At 55.1% G+C, this 16,106-nt stretch overlaps 2 protein-coding genes and 1 long non-coding RNA gene across 3 annotated transcripts; all 3 read left to right on the top strand.

The window, feature by feature from the left end:
• The first annotated feature begins 1,632 nt into the window (after window positions 1-1,632).
• Window positions 1,633-6,948, top strand: LOC135457642 (T-lymphocyte surface antigen Ly-9-like). Its single transcript, XM_064732339.1, has 6 exons — window positions 1,633-1,732; window positions 2,259-2,552; window positions 2,625-2,913; window positions 4,477-4,636; window positions 6,282-6,349; window positions 6,795-6,948. Exons 1-6 carry the CDS (start codon window positions 1,633-1,635, stop codon window positions 6,946-6,948), a joined length of 1,065 nt encoding a protein of 354 aa, XP_064588409.1.
• Window positions 6,923-9,635, top strand: LOC135457641 (uncharacterized). Its single transcript, XM_064732338.1, has 4 exons — window positions 6,923-7,120; window positions 8,215-8,278; window positions 8,982-9,259; window positions 9,337-9,635. The coding sequence occupies exons 1-4, from the start codon at window positions 7,024-7,026 to the stop codon at window positions 9,633-9,635; spliced, it is 738 nt and encodes a 245-aa protein (XP_064588408.1). The 5' UTR covers window positions 6,923-7,023.
• Window positions 9,636-11,984: 2,349 nt separating this feature from the next.
• LOC135457749 (uncharacterized) lies at window positions 11,985-15,548 on the top strand. The gene is made up of 3 exons (XR_010442765.1): window positions 11,985-12,157; window positions 12,753-12,854; window positions 14,249-15,548. It is a non-coding gene; the product is annotated as an uncharacterized LOC135457749 (long non-coding RNA).
• Window positions 15,549-16,106: the final 558 nt, after the last annotated feature.

Below are 16,106 nucleotides of genomic sequence, written 5' to 3'. Positions count from 1 at the left end.
GAAAAATGGAGGGAGAATTTTCCCAAGGGATGAGTGCCCAGATGAGGGGGAGTGGGGTCAGGGGGGGAATCTGGATTGGATTTGGAGTAGAATTGTTCCCTGTGAGGGCCTGGCCCAGGTTATTCCGTGGATTTTCATCCCTGGAAGTGTCCAAGGCCAGGCTGGAACCACCTGGGATAGGGGAAGGACCCTGCCCATGGAACTGGGGTGGGATTTTTTTGGGATTTCAGGTCCCTTTCCATCCCAAATCATTCCAGGATTCCATGGAATGGAATTTTAGGGATTTCAGATGGGATTTTAGGGATCAACCCTTCCCTGGCCCAGGTTTTTCCATGGATTTCCCATCCCTGGGAGTTTCCAAAGCCAGGCTGGACAGGGCTTCCAGCAGCCTGGGCTGGTGGGAGCTGTCCCTGCCCACAGGATGAGCTTTAAGGCCCCTTCCCACCCAAACCATTCCATGATTTGGGCTCAGCCTCGCTCCCCAGGGATGCCCTGGAGGCCCCAATTCCATGGGTACCAATTCCATGGGCACCATGACATTCTCTGGGATAACGCTCTTCAGCCCCTGAGCCATTTGTCACACACGGCCACGGTGACACTCTCGGTCCCACCCTCATCTTTCCTTGGGAATGGGGTTGGGCTCTGTTTTAAACACCTCGAGTTTCCTCCTTTTCCCTTGAAAACAGAGTGATTTTTTTTAAACACAACCAATTTCTGTGTGAGTGTGAATTGCTCTTCCTTGTTGTCCATTTTTGTCACAAACCACGTCTAAAGCCACCTCCTCTCCACCCAGGCACTGAAAAACCACCCAGGCACTTTTCTTCTTCCTCTTTTTGGTGCTCATTTTTGGGTGCTGATGCCCCAAATCCTCTCTGTTTCCGGACATCCATGGAGATATTTTGGTTTGCTTGTCTCGCCATCCTCATCCTCCTCCACCAAACCAGTGAGTGCCGGGTGTTCCTTGTCTCTTGGGAAGGAGATTTTGGGGTGGTTTTGTGGTTTTTGGGGTTGAGGGCTGTGTGGGAGCACCAGAGCAGCTCCATGGGGTGGATTTGTGCCCAGTGTTGGGATCCAGGGCTGGCATGGAAACCTGCTGGTGGAGGGCTGGTTCCCATCTCTGTGTCCATCTCTGGTGTCCACCTCTGTGTCCATCTCTGCTCCAGCCTCTGCTCCTGATGTTCTCCGGACATCCGGCTCTGCCTTCAGCTCCTGCTCCTCTCCACGTTTCCTCCCTGTTTTTGGAGGTCTCATCCTGGGGTGTTTTTTGGCTGAAAAGAGGGAAATTGGGCAAGGTTCAGCCGCAGCCCTACCCCACAGCCTCTGGGGATTTTAACACATGAACCACCTGGTGGCTGCATTATTCAGTAAATTTCCTGTGAATTTGTCTTCTCCTGCAGCTTTTTCTTGCCACATGCTCAGAGAGACTCCTCTGTGCGTGTCCCAGGGGTGGCTGAGGCTGAGGGAGACAGAAATTCCAAGCCTGACCTCAGGGCTGGATCAGGATCAGTTCCCTGTTAGAAAAACTGGGAAGGAGAACTCCAGTACAAATGGGGTGACACGGTTAATTGGAAATGAGAAGTTGCAAAAATAACAAAAACAGCTCCCTCCTCCTTAAATTGGTGACCCAAGAGCATGATGTGGCCACTGGAGGGAAGGGATGGGTTCAGAGGGATCCTGGACCTTATCCTGGGCTGCATCCAAAGAAGTGTGAAGGGTTCTCATTGCTGGAATGGTGAGAGCCCACCTGGAATGGTGAAAATCCACCTGGAATGGTGAGATCCCATCTGGAGTGGTGGGAATCCACCTGGAATGGTGAGATCCCACATGCAATCTCCAGATCCCACCAGGTCTGGTGCCATCAGCATGAGAAGCTCATGGAACTGTTGGAGCCAGTCCACAGTTTCACAGAGGCCGTTTCCTGTGGCCACAGGGAGTGGTCAGCCTGGAGAAGCCGTGGTGCAGCTGCCCCAAGCACCCCTGGCAGTGTCCAGGGCCAGGCTGTTTCCAGCTCCTCGTTCCCCTTCCCCTCTCAGGTCCTCTCCGGGCTCCATCCTTGGCACAAGGCTGCACATGAGGCTCAGGGGGCTCGGCCTGGGGGTGGCCTCATGCTCTTCCTTCACCCAGGGACCCTTCCATGAGCCCCCCATGAGCCCTCAAACACCCCCAGGCCTGATGGGCTTCATCCTCTGGGTTCAGCCACTTCATCCCACCTTGATCCCACCCTCATCCCAAGTTCTCTCCCCATTTTCTCTCCCCAGCGAGCGCCAGCGACACCACGGAGCTGATCGGTGTCGTGAGCGGCTCTGTGACCTTCCACAGCCACAACCCCAACAGAAACGTGGCCCTCTGGAGCTTTGGGAGCGATCCCATCGTGACCGTGGTGTTCAGGAGCCCTCCTCGGCTCATATTTTTCGAAGACAAATTCAAAACCCGTTTTGCCGTCCGCGAGAACGGCCACGCGCTCAGCATCCGCCGGCTGAGGGTGGAGGATGCCGGCACCTACTCTGTGAACATCAATAGAAAAACATCCACCTTCACCCTGCAGGTGTTCAGTAGGTGCTTTTAGCGCTATTTTGGGGGGTTTTACACTAAAAGAGAGGTTTGTGACACCCCTGTTCCCCTAGGGAAGCTGGCAGAGCTCACGGTGACCTGCGAGGCGCAGAACTGCTCGGACAGGAGCTGCAGCTGCTGCCTGCGCTGCTCCACACCCGGAGACACCGGCAGTAAGGAATGCTTCCAGAGCATCTCCTCCACCTTGGCTCAGCCGAGGGCTGAGAGCCCCATGCAGGAGGTGAATGAAACATCCCAGGATGGGCTGGAGCCGGTGACGTGCACGGCACGGAACCCTGTCAGCAGCAGGGACATCGTCGTCACCACCCCAGGCTGCTCTGCGCAGGTGAGAGCTGGGGACAGGTGGGGAAATGTGGGGTGGGCTGATCCTGATCCCTGAGAGCAGGAAAAGCTGGGATTTGGGGTTGGGATGGGCTGATCCTGATCCCTGAGAGCAGGAAAAGCTGGGATTTGGGGTTGGGATGGGCTGATCCCGATCCCCTGAGAAACATGGGAAGGTTGGGGTTGGGATGGGATGGGATGGGATGGGCTGATCCTGATCCCTGAGAGCAGGAAAAGCTGGGATTTGGGGTTGGGATGGGCTGATCCTGATCCCCTGAGGAACATGAGAGGGTTGGGTTTGGGATGGACTGATCTTGCTTCCTGTGAGGGCCGTGGAAAGGTGAAGGGAAAGGTGGGATGGGCTGATGCCACTCCCCTGAGGAACATGGGAATGTTGGGATGGGCTGATCCCAATCCCCTGAGAGCAGGAAAAGCTGGGATTTGGGGTTGGGATGGGCTGATCCCGATCCCCTGAGAGCAGGAAAAGCTGGGATTTGGGGTTGGGATGGGCTGATCCTGATCCCTGAGAGCAGGAAAAGCTGGGATTTGGGGTTGGGATGGGCTGATCCTGATCCCCTGAGGAACATGGGAATGTTGGGTTTGGGATGGGATGGGATGGGCTGATCCCAATTCCCTGAGAGCAGGAAAAGCTGGGATTTGGGGTTGGGATGGGCTGATCCCGATCCCATGAGGAATATGGGAGGGTTGGGGTTGGGATGGACTGATCTTGCTTCCTGTGAGGGCCATGGAAAGGTGAAGGGAAAGGTGGGATGGGCTGATGCCACTCCCCTGAGAGCAGGAAAAGCTGGGATTTGGGGCTGGGCTGATCCCACTCTCCAGGCTCTGGCTCTCCCTGGAGCGGTGGCTCAGATGCAGAGGGAAGCTCTGACCCGTGTCCCTTTCTGTCTCCTCACCAGGAAGTGCCATGGTCCCTTCCAGACCAGGTAAGCTGCCACCCCTGTCCATGTCCAGCCACATTCCCGAGTGTCCCCAAGTGTCCCCAGGTGTCCCCAAGTGCCTGGGGCAGCTTTTCCATGCCCAGCTGGGAAGGGGGATTGGGGAGCCCCAGCCCAGCACCCTCCAGCTCCTCCCAAAATCCCTTTGTTGGGAATGTCCAGGCTCTTCCCACAGGTTACAGGGATGGGACAGGAGGTTACAGGAGTGGTGGCCACAAACCCAACACCAAGGAACCATCCCTGTTTGAGAACCTCTTCCCATGGAGTGTCCCCTCTGGAGCCACCCCTAACCCACCTGGCCGTGTCCCCTGCTCTGGGTGACCCCATCCTGGCAGAGCTGGGAGATCTCCAGAGTTCCTTTCTGACCCAGCAACTGTGGGATTTGGGAAGTTGGGAATTCGGGGATTCTGGGGTTTGGGAATTTGGGGATTCTGGGATTCTCCTGCTGCTGCCTCCACCAAGCCGCTCGTCCTCATCCAGCGCTGCCCCTGCCCTGGCTTGGAGTGAGATCCCCTGGAATGAGGGATCAGGGTGGGCCAGATCCCCTCTGCCCCAATGCCAGGAAGAGCCAGGTTTATTTTGCATTGTTGCCCCTGGATCTTCTCTTTCCAGGTGCCCACTCTGGCAGCTGGATCGGGATCGGCGTCGGCATCATAGCCGGGGTTGAAATCGCGTTGCTTTTATCGATTTTCCTCGTGTCCTACCGTAAATATAAATGTGAGTGTGGGAAACCATCCCTGGAGCCCTGGGCAGCAGCAGGTGGGACCTGGGAGAGGGACAGAGCCAGAGTGCGGGTGGTTTGGGGTGGATCTGAGGCTGATTTGGGGTGGATTTGGGGCTGATTTTGGTTCTCCTGACTCTGTCTCATCTTCCCTCATGGTTTAATGGATTGTTGGGTTTTTAGTTCGCAGAGACCGTAGGCGCTGTAGGGTTGGTTCCCTGTGGAGCAGAGCCAATCTGCTGGCAAGCTGTGAAGAGCCAAACACCTGGATGGGTTCAAAGACTCACACCAAAGGAGCTGAACACGTCTCTGTGAAAAAGCAGATTTTTTTAAAAACCAACAGAGCCCAAGAAAAGTTCTCTTTCCTCTGGTCTGGGGACCGGTCACTGGCCTGCCCCGCACTGACATTTCTGCCTCAGGTTCCCCTTCCACCAGGAGTGTCCCAATGCCACCAGCAGCCACCAGGACTGTCCCAATGCCACCAGCAGCCTCATGGCCAGGACCAGCACCAGGAGCAGCCCCAAAATCCACAGTGCCCACGAGGCCAAGACAGTCCAGCCAAAATCCGCGTGGCCGGGGCAGCACCGCACAACCACGGCTGTCTCACAATGGACTTTGCTCCTTTCATGGAAATTAAAATTAAAAGACATGGAAATTAAAATGTTTCTTGTGGAAATATTGGGAAGATGAAAACAGGAAAGCCTTATAATTATGATTGCCTGGCAAAAGATTTTGAGGCTATGAAATGATAAGCAAAATAGAAATGAAAGCAAGCTTTGAGATACCTCACTTACTGAACACCTGGAAAACAATGGTGTGGCCAACTGAATCCCCTTTTGATGGAACAACACCCTCTGCTTGCAGACAGGTCCAAGAGCAGACCCCACTAACTTACCAGAAAAAGTCCAAAGAGGAGTTTTTAGGGTTTAAAACGTAACACGGTACGATAATGTAATAATTGTTATAGACTGTATGTAAATGCTGTAGGATTTGTATCTTGTATTAGATTGGTTATTAAAAGTTAGAATATTCAGCACAGAAGATTTATGGTATTGTAATGGGAACTTCGCTTTCTTTTATTCTTTCGTCCTCTTTTTTACTCTTTTACTCTTCCTCGCTCTCTCTTTACCACGCTCTTGCCCTCTTTCTCTTTACCACTCTCTTCACCTCTCTCTCCCTCCTTGGGGCCTGCTCCAGCTGTGGCTGGCAGCTCCCAGCAGGGCCCTTTGCAATGAACCCCAAATCCCAGCAGGGCCCTGCACCCAGGCTCTGTGCAATGAACCCCATATCCCAGCAGGGCCCTTTCCAATGAACCCCAAATCCCAGCAGGGCCCTTTCCAATGAACCCCAAATCCCAGCAGGGCCCTGCACACAGGCCCTTTGCAATAAACCCCAAATCCCAGCAGGGCCCTTTCCAATGAACCCCAAATCCCAGCAGGGCCCTGCACACAGGCCCTTTACAATAAACCCCAAATCCCAGCAGGGCCCTTTGCAATCAACCCCATATCCCAGCAGGGCCCTGCACCCAGGCTCTGTGCAATAACCCCAAATCCCAGCAGGGCCCTGCACCCAGGCTCTGTGCAATGAACCCCAAATCCCAGCAGGGCCCTGCACCCCGGCCCTTTGCAATAAACCCCAAGTTCCAAGCCCTGGCTTCAGAGGTCTCTCATCTCCGTCCATCCCCACCGTCCTACCCCCCGTCTCTCCCACAGACTGGCTCCCAAACGTGTCTGAAGGGCCAGTTCAGCGTCCCCACCTGTGGGACACTTCTCCATGGACGGTAACTAAAAGTCACTTTCAGTTATGGCTGCCTGAGAGGTGTCATGAGCACGGCATCCCCTTGCTGTGCAGGGTGAAACCCAGAGCTCTGTAATTTTGCTGAGGCAAACCTCGAGCACAGGGAGCTGTTACTGCGTAGGGATTACCTGGAGCTCTGGAAGGAAATTGCCTGGCAGTCCCCGAGCACGGGCAGCCGCAGCTACCTGGAGCTCTTTGAGGAATTCTGCCATGGCATCCCTCGAGCTGTCGAGGAGGGACCCTGCCACACACCCCGAGTGATGCTGAGCACCAGAGAGTGGAGCCGCTCTGGAGCTGTGAGTGCAGACCCATCTGAGAGGCCTTGCTCACCCCCGCCGCCCCGCCTGCCGCCCTCACGGTCCCGGCACCCGTTCCCCCGGTTCCGGCCGCCCCACTGCACCCCAGGGCCGCTCCCGCCCTCCCCTAAGTCCGTGCTGCCCCGGCTACCGCGGTTTCCGGCCCCGTTCCGCCATCACGGGGGCCCCGTTCCCCTCCCGCCCTACGGGCACGCCCAGCAGCGTCACTGCGCGCGCGCACAGGCAAGAAAAACCACGGTCGGTATTTCCGGAGGCGCCATTTTAGGGCGGCTCCCCCAAGGTAGCGCGGCTCCTCTTCCAGCCCTCTCGGTCCCTCTCTCCGCCACCCACAGCGACAGCCATGGCCCAAGACCCGTCTGTGTCCGCCGATGCTGCATCTCCGCTGTTTCCGTCGCTCTCGGACCAAGAACACCCGTCGCTGGCCCGGGGCTACTTATGTAAATTACCGCACCGGGAACCCCGCTACCCTGGCTCCCTTCCTCCCTGCCCCTCTTCCTCCCTTGCCGGCCTTCCAGCGCAGTTCTGGGACACGGGGCGCCCCAGCTCGCCAATCCACCCCGTGCCGGCGCCGCTCCAGCTCCGTCTCCCGCTACCGGCGCTCTGGCAGTGCCGCTCCTCCCCGCCGGGCCGGCGGCCGCGCAAGTGCACGCCGCGGCCCAGCCGCCGACTCGCCCACCGCTCGCCGTGCCCCCTCCCCCCCCCACAGCAGCCCCAGGCCGCTCCTCCGGCCTCCCGCCGCCGCCCGGGGTCATCCCCGCTGGCCGGGCCGCTCCTCCACCGCCCGGGGTCATCCCCGCTGGCCGGGCCGCTCCTCCACCGCCCGGGGTCATCCCCGCTGGCCCGGCCGCTCCGCCACCGCCCGGGCCTACTCTCCCGATCCTGCCAGCCCGCCCGCCCCGGCCACCCCCCGCTCCCAGCACCAATAGAGCAATCCTTTCATCTAACTCTTTTTCTTTGGAGAGGGCTGCCTTTGAACCGAGCTCCTCGAGAGTTTTCCTGAGCAGCCGGAGCTGTGGTTACGAGGGAACGGAGCGCAGGGCGAGACGGGGGCTGAGGGGAGGGCATCGCGCCGAGTCTCGGTCCTCCAAGGTGTGGCCGGGTCTGGTGCCGGAACCGCTGAGGGGGAGCATTTACGGGGTCTGTCAGACGGGAGAGTGCCCATAGCGCAGACTGGCAATGGCAGCGCCCCGCGCTCCGCACCCCGGCACGGGCAGAGCAGAGCAGGCAGGGATGGGGAGCGGTCGGGATGCGATTGCTGGGATCGACGGGCCCCCTGGCGTGCAGAAGGGAGGGGAGCCCAGGCGTGGCCGCGGAGCAGCTCTGATTCACCGCCTGGGCCGGGGCTGGGGTCTGGGCGGGGTCCGGGGCAGGCGGATGCCGGAGGAAACAGCCGGGCATGCAAGTCATCCATTTGCATGACTCTGCATTTTCCCTTATTCAGTCCTTTGCTGTATTTTGTCAAAGTTTACTAAACCATAAAAATTTTAAAAGCGAGCGTAGTTTCTCACAGAAGGTTTGTGGTTTTTGTCAGTTCCAGAGACGTGCTACAACATCACCCAAGCATACAGCACAATCGGGCCGCTGTCTGGTGAAAGGTGAGAGAACCGAGGAGAATCCCCCAAAACCCGCAGCCAAGCTCTCTCCATCCCCCCTGTTGCAGCGAGTCCAGAGTTTCAAAGTTCCCTTCCCACAGGGAGTGGTCAGCCTGGAGAAGCCGTGGTGCAGCTGCCCCAAGCACCCCTGGCAGTGTCCAGGGCTGGGCTGGGCAGGGCTGGGGGAAGGTTTGGGGATTTTAGGGGAGTGGAATGAGAAGAGTTTTGGGTCCCTCCAAACCTTTCCACGATTCCCAAATTCTCCTCCAAGGAGCAGCTGCAGGTCTGACCAGGAGCTCCCTGTCCTGCTCAGTGACCCTTCCTGACCCTCCCATCCCCAAATCCTCGTTCCCCTTCCCCTCTCAGGTCCCCTCCGGGCTCCATCCTTGGCACAAGGCTGCACATGAGGCTCAGGGGGCTCGGCCTGGGGGTGGCCTCGTGCTCTTCCTTCACCCAGGGACCCTTCCATGAGCCCCCCATGAGCCCTCAAACACCCCCAGGCCTGATGGGCTTCATCCTCTGGGTTCAGCCACTTCATCCCAGCTTGGTCCCAACTCCATCCCACCTTTTCATCACAATGTCAGCCTACCTTCATCCCACCTCCAGCCTATACTCAGCATTCCTTCATTCCACCTCCAACCGACCTTCATTCCCCCTTCAACTGATTTCATCCTAAATTCTCTCCCCACTTTCTCTTCCCTGCCAGTAGCACCAAGGACGTGAAAAATTTACCGGACAAGTACACGTGCATGTGCATCAACAAAACTGCAGAAGAGGGAATACTCTTCAAACATAAAAACGCACCCATCCTGACTGTGAAGTCTGAAATCTGCGTTGGTCATGCATTAAGTAAATGGAAATTGGACCATAATTGGAAAGTCTACGAGAGCAGAGACATGGTCTGCGTATGCCCACTTACGACAGAACGTGATGGGAACTACACTGCACAGAAGAATGGAAAAACATGCGAATTCAAGAAATCCAGTAGGTGCTTTTAGTCCTATTTTGGGGGGGGGGGGGTTACATTGAAAGAGAGGTTTGTGACACCCCTGTGCCCGCAGGGTATCTGTCAGAGCTCACTTGCAAGGTCCAGAGCTGCTCACACGACTTCTGCGGGTGGTGCCCGATCTACCCCAGCTTGGTTGAGAACTGCATGCCGCGGGTGAAGAGATCATCCTGCAAGGAGCTGAAGCAGCTGAACTGCATGGGAGACAACGTGGTCAGAACTGAGAGCAAAACCGTCACCACCCCCAGGGTTGTCACCACCCCTGGCATTGTCACCACCCCCAGGGTGCTCCCCAACGGTGAGAGCTGGGGACAGAAGGAGGAAAGGTGGGGTGGGCTGATGCCAATCCTCTGAGGAACATGGGAATGTTGGCGTTGGGATGGGATGGGAATGTTGGGGTTGGGATAGACTCATCTCGTGTCCTGTGAGGGCCGTGGAAAGGTGGGATGGGCTGATCCCACTCCCTTGGGAAACACGGCAATGTTGGGGTTGGGTTGAGCTGATCCTGCTCCCCTGAGAGCAGGAAAAGCTGGGATTTTGGGGTTGGGCTGGGCTGATCCTGATCCCTGAGAGCAGGAAAAGCTGGGATTTGGGGTTGGGATGGGCTGATCCTGATCCCTGAGAGCAGGAAAAGCTGGGATTTGGGGTTGGGCTGATCCCACTCTCCAGGCTCTGGCTCTCCCTGGAGCGGTGGCTCAGATGCAGAGGGAAGCTCTGACCCGTGTCCCTTTCTCTCTCCTCACCAGCAATCACCACTCCCAGCCCAGGTAAGCTGCCACCCCTGTCCATGTCCAGCCACATTCCCCAATTGTCCCCAGATGTCCCCGAGTGCCTGGGGCAGCTTTTCCATGCCCAGCTGGGAAGGGGGATTGGGGAGCCCCAGCCCAGCACCCTCCAGCTCCTCCCAAAATCCCTTTGTTGGGAATGTCCAGGCTCTTCCCAGAGGTGCCAGGGACGGGACAAGGAGTGGTGGCCACAAACCCAACACCAAGGAACCATCCCTGTTTGAGATCCTCTTCCCATGGAGGGTCCCCTCTGGAGCCACCCCTAACCCACCTGGCCGTGTCCCCAGCTCTGGGTGACCCTGTCCTGGCAGAGCTGGGAGATCTCCAGAGTTCCTTTCTGTCATGGTTTGAGCCTGGCACAGAGCCAGTGCCCCATGAAAACGCCCTCTCCTGGTGTCTGCTGTGAGATGTGACCAGGAATAAGCAAAATAGGCTCCAGTTTAAACATAAAGAAAACTTTATTACCTAAACTACAGGAAAAAAAAAAATAGGAAAAACTATAAGGAAAAAAAAAAAATTGAAAACCTTACAAAAAAACACTTTCCTCCTCCCCCCCCACCAGAATTTCCCAATCTGATACATTCTCCCAAATCACCAAGTGCCCGGCCTGGCACCACCCTTTAGAATACTCAAACTTGAGTCCATGAAGAGGAGAGGAGTCCTTCTTGTTCCATAGTCTTTCCCTGGAAACACGCTGAAACCTTGTGTGCCTCCATGTCACTCTAGAAAGTCCTTTTGCCGCTTGTGACATCTTCCCTCCATGCTCAGTGCTCTCACCACCGTGCATGGACCAGAGCTGCTTTTGGGGCTGTTTTAAGGATGCCTTGTCTCACTCCAAAAAGGCACAGTCTCTGCTTTGGGACATCTGTCCCCCCATATTTTGCAACCCCCTGGGGCCGGGGGTCCCCACGATGAACCCTCCTGGTTCTGAGGCACTGCTTCCCCCCAAGTGCAGTTCCTGTGTCACAGGAACAAACTGAGTTTATGGCTATACAAGAAAAGTCCAGCCAAAAGGCCACTCCAATCATCTCTCCCCACTCAGTTAAACTAATCCACGTCCTTCAGGCCAGGTCCTTGTCTCATCTCTTCTCGTCTCTTCTCGTCTCTTCTCGTCTCTTCTCGTCTCTTCTCGTCTCTTCTCGTCTCTTCTCGTCTCTTCTCGTCTCTTCTCGTCTCTTCTCGTCTCTTCTCGTCTCTTCTCGTCTCTTCTCGTCTCTTCTCGTCTCTTCTCGTCTCTTCTCGTCTCTTCTCATCTCATCTCATCTCTTATCTCCCTTCTTATCCAGCTCTGAGGAGGATCAGCATTTTTTACAAGGTCCCAATCATGTAAGCAAAAGGGTTTAAAATTTCAGTCTCTGTCCATCCCAGAGCTCCGGTACTCCCACAGGTGCTGCTGCTGCTCCGGCCGGCCGGGCTGCACCCTTCTTCCCCCTTTCTCCTCCTGGGCTGGCTGCTATCACATTCAGACGCCGACTCTCTCTCTCTCTCCCTCCTGGGGGGGGGAATGACTGCCCGATGTCTCTTGGGGCTGTTCCTCCACCCTTCCATCCTCGAAGGCCTCCTCACCCCCATCTCTGTCCAGACCCCGGGCCTACCACATGGCTGCCCCTCCCCTGCCCAGCAGCAGCGGCTGCACAGGGGAGGGAGATCTGACCTCTTCTCCTCGACGTCCCAAGAGGCCTCTCAGGGCCAAAGCTCTGGTTTTTAACCCCTGTGTGCTCTCGGAGGTGTGTCCAAACCCCACTGGCCACACCAGGTGCCAATATCAAACTCCGAGCACCCATTGGTTTGACCACAGCATCCCAGAATTCCCACTTCTTCCTGGTCAAACAACAAATGGTGAGCTGGGGACAGGCGGGGGACAGGTGGGATGTGCTGATCCCAATCCCCTGAGAGCAGGAAAAGCTGGGATTTGGGGTTGGAATGGGCTCATCCCAATTCCCTGAGAGCAGGAAAAGCTGGGATTTGGGGCTGGGCTGATCCCACTCTCCAGGCTCTGGCTCTCCCTGGAGCGGTGGCTCAGATGCAGAGGGCAGCTCTGACCCGTGTCCCTTTCTCTCTCCTCACCAGCAATCACCACTCCCAGCCCAGGTAAGCTGCCACCCCTGTCCATGTCCAGCCACATTCCCGAGTGTCCCCAAATGTCCCCAAATGTCCCCGAGTGCCCGGGGCAGCTTTTCCATGCCCAGCTGGGAAGGGGGATTGGGGAGCCCCAGCCCAGCACCCTCCAGCTCCTCCCAAAATCCCTTTGCTGGGAATGTCCAGGCTCTTCCCAGAGGTGCCAGGGACGGGACAAGGAGTGGTGGCCACAAACCCAACCCCAAGGAACCATCCCTGTTTGAGAACCTCTTCCCATGGAGTGTCCCCTCTGGAGCCACCCCTAACCCACCTGGCCGTGTCCCCTGCTCTGGGTGACCCTGTCCTGGCAGAGCTGGGAGATCTCCAGAGTTCCTTTGTCACCCAACAACTGTGGGATTCTGGGATTTGGGGATTCTGGGATTGGGGATTCTGCCGCTGCCTCCGCCAAGCCGTTCATCCTTGTCCAGCGCTGCCTCTGCCCTGGCTTGGGGTGAGATCCCCCGGAATGAGGGATCAGGGTGGGATTCGAGGCCAAATCCCCTCTGCCCCAACGCCAGGAAGAGCCAGATTCATTTTGGGATGTTGCCCCTGGATCTTTCGTTTCCAGGTATCTCATCCAAGGACAGCATAGCTGTGGCTGTGGCTGTGGTTGTGCCTATATCGCTTGGTTTGCTGCTTTTAGCCTTATATCTCTTCTATAAATATGGAGGTGAGTGTGGAAAACCATCCCTGGAGCCCTGGGGAGCTGGAGGTGGGACCTGGGAGGGGGACAGAGCCAGAATGGGGCAGATTTGGAGTCCCAATTTGGGGCTGATTTGGGATTCTCCTGACTCCATCTCATCTCCTCTCATGGTTTAACACATAATTGGGTTTTTAGCTGGGGAAGAGCCCAGGGGCTGTGGGGTTGGGTCCCTGTGGGGCAGAGCCAATCTGCTGGCTGGGTGTGTGATTGAAACCACTGAAAGGAGCTGAACAGACTCTGTAGAACAGCAGAATTTTTAAAAACCAGCAGAGCCCAAGCAAAGCTCTCTTTCCTCTGGTCTGGGGAGCGGTTACTGGCCTGTCACGCAGCCAGGTTGGTGCGGGGCTGGGCTGAGACTTCTGCCTCAGCTGGGCCTTCACCAGGAGTGTGCCAACAGCACAAGCAGTCACCAGGAGTGTCCCAATGCCACCAGCAGCCACCAGGAGTGTCCCAATGCCACCAGGAGTGTCCCAATGCCATGAGCAGCCACCAGGTGTGTCCCAATGCCACCAGGAGGGTCCCAATGCCACCAGGAGTGTCCCAGTGCCACCAGGAGGGTCCCAGTGCCACCAGGAGGGTCCCAGTGCCACCAGGAGTGTCCCAATGGCACCAGGTGTGTCCCAATGCCACCAGGAGTGTCCCAGTGCCACCAGGTGTGTCCCAATGCCATGAGCAGCCACCAGGAGTGTCCCAACACCAGGAGTGTCCCAATGCCACCAGGAGTGTCCCAATGGCACCAGGTGTGTCCCAATGCCATGAGCAGCCACCAGGTGTGTCCCAGTGCCACCAGGTGTGTCCCAATGGCACCAGGAGTGTCCCAATGCCACCAGGAGGGTCCCAGTGCCACCAGGAGTGTCCCAATGCCACCAGGAGGGTCCCAATGCCACCAGGTGTGTCCCAATGGCACCAGGTGTGTCCCAATGCCACCAGGAGTGTCCCAGTGCCACCAGGAGTGTCCCAGTGCCACCAGGTGTGTCCCAATGCCACCAGGAGTGTCCCAATGCCACCAGGAGTGTCCCAGTGCCACCAGGTGTGTCCCAGTGCCACCAGGTGTGTCCCAATGCCATGAGCAGCCACCAGGAGTGTCCCAGTGCCACCAGGAGGGTCCCAGTGCCACCAGGTGTGTCCCAATGGCACCAGGAGTGTCCCAGTGCCACCAGGAGGGTCCCAGTGCCACCAGGAGGGTCCCAGCGCCAGCAGCAGCCTCATGGCCAGCCCTGGGAGCAGCTCCAGAATCCTCAGGGCTGGGTTCTCTCAGCCCGGCCCGCACTGGACTTTGCCTCGCTGCTTTCAGCCGGGTGTGCTGCACACAGAAGGGCAAAAGCAGCAAAAATAAGTTGGTTTTTTTTTCTTTTTACCAGTGCCCTGGATGAGGAGAAGGCGCCGGAGCAGCGCTGGCAGCCAGGGCGACTCACACGGTGCTGCTGGGGACATGGACACGCAGGCTGAGTCATTTCTGTGATGGAGCACATCAACCCTTTGGTGCTGTACAACACTCCAAATACTGTGATAAAGCTTTAGAACAAACAAACCTAACAAACAAACACTAATTCTCTCCCAGATGAGGAAAAGGGACAAGGTGAAAACACATAAAGAAAATAACATTACACCGAGGTCAGTAAGTATGGAAATTGTAGGTGGGAGGGGATTGAGGAGATGCCTTAGTCACCTTTTGGAAGGCTGTGGTGAAGATACATTTGATATTATCAGACTTTGTGTTTTCCCTGTAATTCATGGCTGGATGTAGCATTCTAACCACAGCCATGAGAAGCATCAATATTGAAATAAGCAGATGTTGAGGTAGCTGTGATCCAATGAGAAGTTTGAACAGAGAGGGATGAGAAAGGTGAAAAACACTGCCCTGTGATCCCAGAGATGGATTAAAAGAACTTTTGTTTTTATGCTAGAATAGCTCATCCTGAAAAATACCCCCCCAGTAAGTTGTCATGGCCCCCGAATGCAGCAGCCACGAGAGAACTGTTCCTTGCTGTGGCAGCTGTAGCTTGAAACTGGACAAAAACACCAATTTTGTGTGGTTTTGGTTCACTCATTTGAGATTTCTCTGTTAATGCACTGAAATTAGTGTAATGGGCTTAGTGATTAGCTAAATTAGCTGCCACTGATCACTAGTGGCAGCACGAACCCCCTTGTGGGAATAATGTGCATTGCCCCCTTGATTTCAGAAGGCTGAGTAAAATGCTTTATTAAGCTATGCTATATTATTATTATTAAGCTATGCTACATTATTATTATGAAGTGATGCTACATTATTATTATTAAGCAATGCTATGTTGTTATTATTATTAAGTTACACTATACTGTACTACCAATACTCCACACTAACTAGAAGAACCCATGACCAGTCAGTCACCACACAGCTTTGACCAAATTGGTCAATCAGTCCAAACAACCATCACCAGAGTCCAATTAACAAATCACTCTCAGTAAAAAAATCTCCATAATATATTCCACATGTGCCAAACAACAGGAGCAGCAGGTAGAGACAAGATTTGTTTTCTGTTCTCTCTCAGGGTTTTCTCACTCCCTTCCTCAGGAAAAATTCTGGGAGAGAAATTATCTCTGTTCAAAAAATGTGAATACGACACACTGGAACGTAATTACCCTTTTATTGTGACATAGGATTAGGGAATGGCAAAGCAGGCTCAAAACCTAAAAACAGTATTAAAAAATATTTTTTATTGATTTTATATACTGTTGTTTTTTTGTAATTGAGTTTATATCCTGCTTTTTTTATTGATTTTATATCCTAGTATTTTAATTTTTTATAGTTTATTTTGATAGTAACTAAAAAGAAGGAGCACTAAATTAAAACCTTCAGAACATTCCTCTTCCCCCTACAACTTTCCTTTACCTACTGACAATGCAAAGTGACAAAACCTAAAATTTCAGTCAGTTTACGACCTCTAGAATTGTCCTCCTTCATTTCACTCAGGGAGAGAGGTCCCTGTTGTTAATTTTATGGAGACTTCTCCACAAGAAAACAGTTCTCTCGTGGCTCTTTCCATTCCTTTTCCCCCCTTTTCCACAAGCTGTGTTCATGGGCCATGTCAGTTTATGGGGTACTGTGTGAAGGATGAGCTGTTCAAGGGCAAAAGTTCTCTTTATCTCAGGATTTCAGCCTAAAATTAAATTAAATTAAATTTCACCCCTCCCATCTGGGTCTCAATTCCTCTTCTCTGACCTCGGTGTCTTCATGGT

This window comes from Zonotrichia leucophrys, chromosome 25 (assembly GCF_028769735.1).
Source record: "Zonotrichia leucophrys gambelii isolate GWCS_2022_RI chromosome 25, RI_Zleu_2.0, whole genome shotgun sequence".
In the NCBI taxonomy this organism is placed as follows: Eukaryota; Metazoa; Chordata; class Aves; order Passeriformes; family Passerellidae; genus Zonotrichia; species Zonotrichia leucophrys.
This window is presented reverse-complemented; position numbering and strand designations above follow the sequence as displayed.